The following is a 5,803-nucleotide window of genomic DNA, read 5'->3' as shown; positions in this document are numbered from 1 at the left end:
TAGCACTCACGGGCCGTTTTCTACTACGAAAGGCAGTGTGTGAGACTTTAAATGTGCCGTGGAATGAGGTTAAACTCGGATGAACAGCGCGGAACAAGCCTACTGTATTGAAAATATTGAACCAATCGAATGCGCCGTTACAAACACGTACAGGTTTGGATACAGCTTTCGATACCGATGAAGCAAATAATATAGAATGACTCACGGGTTGGCAATGCAATGTATCACACCATGGCGAATACTCTGTGCTCGCTGGGGAAATAGGTAGGATGTGCGGGGTGGACGCCATGAGTCTAAATGCATAGGAAGATACAGACGATTTCTTTGATCTCATGACCCCTCAATGCTCTACAAAGAAATGGATCGAGATCAGGGCTTCAGACTGTCCATTAGAATACTTTTATCGCATCTGGACACCCAAAGAAAGCTACATAAAGGCAACAGGCGAGGGGTTACACTTGTATCTACATAATGTGGTGTTCGCACAGGACAAAGCGTGTGCCTTCGACGAGTGGGGTGTGGTTGCCATGGAAACTAAGTTTGAGCTGGACGGTGAGCAGAGACCGGATTGGGCATTCGAACAATCGTACTTGGATGCTAATCACTGTGTCGCAGTTGGCTGATGTCCGATATGTGATGAGCTTGCTAGTAGTACTGTGCGAGAGAGGGGGAGTGGAAAAGATAGGGTGTTTGAGCATATAAGCACACAGACTCTGTTGGATGGCTTGGCTACTGTTGATGACTCCGTCACTCTACATTACGCCAGAGCTATACTGAGAAAACCCTGGAGTGTGCACGAGGATCTTCTCTAAGTTGGAGTGTACTTGCTTGTGTACATGTCCACACAACGCTACTGCATTGTTTTTAGTATACAGTTGGTGAGCTAGTCACTCCTACAGCGTGCTGAGGACCTACTGGGTCCAAACCGTGTACGAGGATGTTTCTGAGTTTGTATACGTGTGCTTGATTTCATAACCACACAGACGTTGGAGGGCGACCTGGCCACGGCGCTAATTTTGGTACATTCTGTGTTCACAAGACATACTCAACACTCTGAAGTGAGCATGAGATTAGCAACTGAGAGGGATGATATACCAGCGCAGCAGGACGTGAGACATCATAAGGTAGAGGGTTCGGAACTTATATATAAATATAAATATCCTGTATGAACACGGTTCCTCGCAAAAAGGAGGCTGAGTTTAGAGCTCAGAGTTGAAGCCGGTAAATATATATATTTTTGTCTGTATTGTATAGCCTTCTTCGGAATCATACAAGAAGAAGGCTGTGACCTATGTGTAATGCTTTCCATAGTCTTATATGTTTTAGGATTTGAAGTTTTGCGTACTGTATTTACCATAGTCTTTGTCAATTTAGAAGGCTATGTACTTACACACATACATACAAATTTACCACGGTAGTGGGTTCAAGAGAGTAGGCATAATGGAGGTGAGCTGTTAATAAGCACCATCATACATATTCATTTTATTATTAAAACACACAAGCATGGTATTCTGTAAAAGGATGACAAGCAAGGTGAACGGCATTCATTAGAAACGATCACAAATCCAACATAGTTGATCAAGTCGATAGGCCAGGTGTTAGTAGCCACCACAACACACGAGCTCAATCAGCATAAACCCCATCTACTAAGCAGGAGGTTGAAATATACTACAGGCATACGCATACAACGTGAGTCGTGAGATCGGTGATGAGATTATGTTCTACTACATTTTCGAGTTTAATTATTAAATTTACCACAGCATTCTAAATTAGACAAATTTACATTCAATTTTTCGTTCCTTTTTAAATAGAACGTATAATTTAGTGGACTACCTCGAATAGACCAGCGGCACCCATACCGCCGCCCACACACATGGTCACCACCACGTGCTTAGCACCGCGACGCTTGCCCTCAATCAGCGCATGTCCAGTAAGACGTGAACCAGACATGCCGAAGGGGTGACCGATACCGATAGACCCTCCGTTTACATTGAGCTTCTCCATGGGGATCTTGAGCTTATCGGCACAGTATAGTACCTGTACAGCGAAGGCTTCGTTGAGCTCGAACAGGTCGATATCGTCAACGGTTAGACCGTGGCGCTGTAGTAGGCGGGGGATGGCGAAGACGGGTCCGATGCCCATCTCCTCGGGCGAGCATCCGGCAACGGCGAAACCCTAACAGATTGGAATGGGCATTGTGTAAACGAATGTCTTTGACCAGTATTATAAATATACATGTGGGTGTCTATAAACAAATGAAGACGGATCTGGCCCTGCTGCCTACCTCCTCGCACCAGTGTCCGGCAACGGCGAAATTAAATATATATTTGAGGATTATTGTAGCATACACAAGTAGAAAAGAATATACTCATATATATATATGTATTTTGATATATATATATACATATATAAAAGTTCACGTATACACTCGAGAACTCACATGTACATGTCTATGAATATATATCCTTATATATGTATATATTCCTGACACGTATATATATATATATATAAACATAGATAACATATATTACCTTGAAGATACCAAGAGGTGTAACTCCACGCTTCTCGGCCTCACCGGCTTCCATGACCACACACGCACTGGCACCGTCACTCAATTGACTGGCGTTACCGGCTGTGACGACAGCGTTAGGATCCTCTTCACCACGGATGGGCTTTAGAGATTGTAGACCTGTAGATATACATGTGTAGGTATGAACTATTAAGCGCTGGAAAGTGATAATTTTGATGAATCAGCAAGTATAGCAATTGAGTCTGGACCAGATAAAGCACTTTGATTGTATACATCACTAATGAAGCTCGAATTATGAAGGCTATCGGATGTTCGTCAGCACAAGCGGCCTTCAGAAATGCCGAATCTGCTTTCACACAATATATATGCATGTACAGTATTATTATTATTTTGGGGGGAAATACCGGGCATGTACATTCGAATACAAAACATTCGGGCGAATTCGATCTTATGGTGTTTAAAGACTGACATTTCCTTATTTAGACATTTGTATATATATGTACATATATATATGTTTACCACTTACCTTCTAGAGTTGTATTGGGCTTGTTGCAGTCGTCTCTGTCCAGCGTGACCTCCTGCTTTGTAATCTCTCCGGTCTCCTTGTTCTTGACTTTCATCATCGTTGTCATAGGAACAATTTCGTCATCGAACTTTCCTTCCTTCTGTGCCTTGGCAGTACGTTGTTGACTCATTAGACTGTACTCGTCACAACGCTCTCGCGAAATACCGTAACGTGCACCGACAATATCAGCCGTTTGAATCATGGGCATCCAGAGTCCTGGGTACTCCTTAAATAGCTTGCGCTCGGTCTTCACTCCCCTGTGAGGATGAATTATATATATATATATGGTTAATTATATATGCTGACTTGTTCAATTGTTGGTATGTGAATGTAAGCGTATATTCTGACGGAAACAGCCGTCCAGATTTTGGGCTTACAGAAGCCTGATTGCATATATCTATGCTTGGGTACCAAAGTGTGCTGGTTTATGTAGTTGATATGTTTTAGTCACACGCTGAAGATATCATTCGAACTAGACATGGGCAGCAAAAGACTGAATACTATGTCAATAAATATAGAAACATTCCAAACAACAGTCATCTCGATATGAGATATGCATAACGGACTTACTTCCCAACAGACTCCTGGACCAGAGAGACAGATTCAACACCTCCACCAATAGCAATAGGCACTTGATCAACAATCACAGACTGGGCAGCCATGGCAATGGCCTGCAATCCGGAACTACAGAATCTATTTATAGTAGCACCACTGGTAGTTACGGGCAACCCAGCCCAAAGAGCGGCGTTGCGGGCAACATTCATACCAGTGGCTCCCTCGGGCTGAATGGGTGGGAATTTGACAGTACGTGAGTCTGTTGTTTATCATATTTAACTTATTGGACAAATTATTCAAGGAATGTAAATATGAACTTCACCTATTTGAAGAATAAAAAAGGAACCAACGTGGCTATTTGACCATTTGCGACTGAAAACCAGAGAAAATCCAATCGCAACGATGTGCCTCTGAATTCTCTACAAACAGGAAAGATCTCGGAATATTATGGGATGGCAGATGTCGATTCCGATCCATTTTTGCAATAGCTGCACATTCGTAAGCACATATGTCTATATATGAATGTACATGCACTACCACACTAGAGGTACGTAACTATACACTCCGTACGCACCACCAATGTGCATAAAAAATCACTTTAAATCTTCACCAATAACATTGTTGGCCCAAGTATTTGCTATGATACTTTTGTTAAATATGGAGAGATGTATGTGACTATTAACTCGCGTAGAATTAGAATTCCTAGTATAAACACACGCACCTACTACTGTGAGATATGACTCTGACATATTCTTTTGAATCTACTGACCTCAAAATACGAGCAAATTCCCCATCTTAATGATACAGAAATACCAATACTATCTACACGAACACTGTATTCTTTGCGAATTGCTCGAATTCCGTAATACATTGGGATAAGACTCGGCTAATGCTACATTTTCATTGTCATACGAAAACAATAATATCTACTCCGAATCTAATACAAATAACATAAAGAGTTGTTCCCCTTACCATTCCACAGCCAATGAACACATCCTCGATATCCTCTGGTTTAACTCCGGCTCTCTCAACCGCGTGCTTGATGCAGTGTCCCTGAATGGATAAAATCAATGCAGTTGTATTAGTGCCTACCAATAGTATGATACCTCGGGTCAGTTCGCATCCTACTGGTAGTAAGTCCGGTACCAAAGTTGACGAGGTTAGTAAGTCCGTTATGGAAGTCAGTTGGTTTCCGTAGATTTACAGCTGCGTACAGTTATCATTTAATGGGTTTTTTAATCCAGGTGGAAGTGCTTGTAAGGATTTTTATGTGCCTGACGCGGCATTGTCATATGCAATGTGGAATAGAGTATCTGCTAGCATACAATGGAGTACTGCCCACCCAGGTGGACCTATTCTGAAGCGTATGCCGTATGCAGATTCTATATATTAAAGAGCTTCTGGACAATGCCAGTATCATTGACTACTGCTATCGCTGCGGCCCTAGTCTTCGTCAACCTGCATTTTCACTATCGTATTCCTAAAAAAATTCAGCGTATATGGTTAGGTGTAACAGATTTATCTGTAGACTCAAACATATATGAACGTTAGCGTACGCAGCAACTGATGAACAACTTGCACACTTTGGCGTCACAAATATTTCAGCGCATAATACACAGCTAAACACTCTTTATTGGTACTGTAGAGAATCTTAGATGCATTCTTACCTGCAGGGCAGCACCGTGTGTATTGTTGAACGCACCACGGAAAGCTTTCGCCAACGGTGTACGTGCTGTGGAAACGATAACGGCTGTGCGGGACATCTTGGAATATAACACAAAGTGACTGTATGCTGCAATGTGGAAGTATGACAAGTAATTGCGTATGTGACCTTAATTTATTCGTATGTGTAAATATCAGAAATATGTTATATTAACCCCAGAGGTTCAGGGCTTCAGGAGTTCAGGGCTTCAGGCACAGACGCCAGACGGCCAGAGCCCACTCCCTCACTATTTACCACCAGAGTATTATCGGCACGCAGAAAGATAAATAAATAAACAAAATAAATATATAAGGCGGGGAGCTGTCAAGTGTCAGCTGATCATGCACAGGGCCTTCGCAAATCACAAGTTTAAAAAGCAGTGTAAAATATTCGTCTACAAACGATCAGCCCAGAACAGGCGAACACCAAAAGTTTCTCTCTGTATAGTGGG

The 5,803-nt window shown here is 42.3% G+C and overlaps 2 protein-coding genes across 2 annotated transcripts; one reads left to right on the top strand and one right to left on the bottom strand.

Moving 5' to 3' along the window:
• Positions 1-332: 332 nt before the first annotated feature.
• On the top strand, positions 333-775 carry SARC_11714 (hypothetical protein; the record flags this gene model as incomplete). The annotated part of the gene is made up of 1 exon (XM_014294195.1): positions 333-775. The coding sequence occupies one exon, from the start codon at positions 333-335 to the stop codon at positions 621-623; it is 291 nt and encodes a 96-aa protein (XP_014149670.1). The 3' UTR covers positions 624-775.
• Positions 776-1,702: 927 nt separating this feature from the next.
• On the bottom strand, positions 1,703-5,475 carry SARC_11713 (acetyl-CoA C-acetyltransferase). The gene is made up of 6 exons (XM_014294194.1): positions 5,318-5,475; positions 4,623-4,703; positions 3,666-3,877; positions 3,057-3,352; positions 2,532-2,689; positions 1,703-2,175 (listed from the first exon to the last, which is right to left on the bottom strand). The coding sequence occupies exons 1-6, from the start codon at positions 5,411-5,413 to the stop codon at positions 1,822-1,824; spliced, it is 1,197 nt and encodes a 398-aa protein (XP_014149669.1). The 5' UTR covers positions 5,414-5,475; the 3' UTR covers positions 1,703-1,821.
• Between the last annotated feature and the right edge of the window lie 328 nt (positions 5,476-5,803).

This window comes from Sphaeroforma arctica (genome assembly GCF_001186125.1).
Source record: "Sphaeroforma arctica JP610 unplaced genomic scaffold supercont1.1837, whole genome shotgun sequence".
In the NCBI taxonomy this organism is placed as follows: domain Eukaryota; class Ichthyosporea; order Ichthyophonida; genus Sphaeroforma; species Sphaeroforma arctica.
The sequence above is the reverse complement of the archived record's forward strand: the minus strand, read 5'-3'. Positions and strand labels throughout refer to the sequence as shown.

Excerpts from the sequence above, each read along its gene's own strand:
- SARC_11713 (XM_014294194.1), bottom strand. The coding sequence starts at position 5,413 with ATGTCCCGCACAGCCGTTATCGTTTCCACAGCACGTACACCGTTGGCG. Across the intron at positions 3,878-4,622 it reads TGTTCATTGGCTGTGGAATG|CCCGAGGGAGCCACTGGTAT; the intron begins GTAAGGGGAACA and ends CCACCCATTCAG. Across the intron at positions 2,176-2,531 it reads CACCTCTTGGTATCTTCAAG|GGTTTCGCCGTTGCCGGATG; the intron begins GTAATATATGTT and ends CCAATCTGTTAG.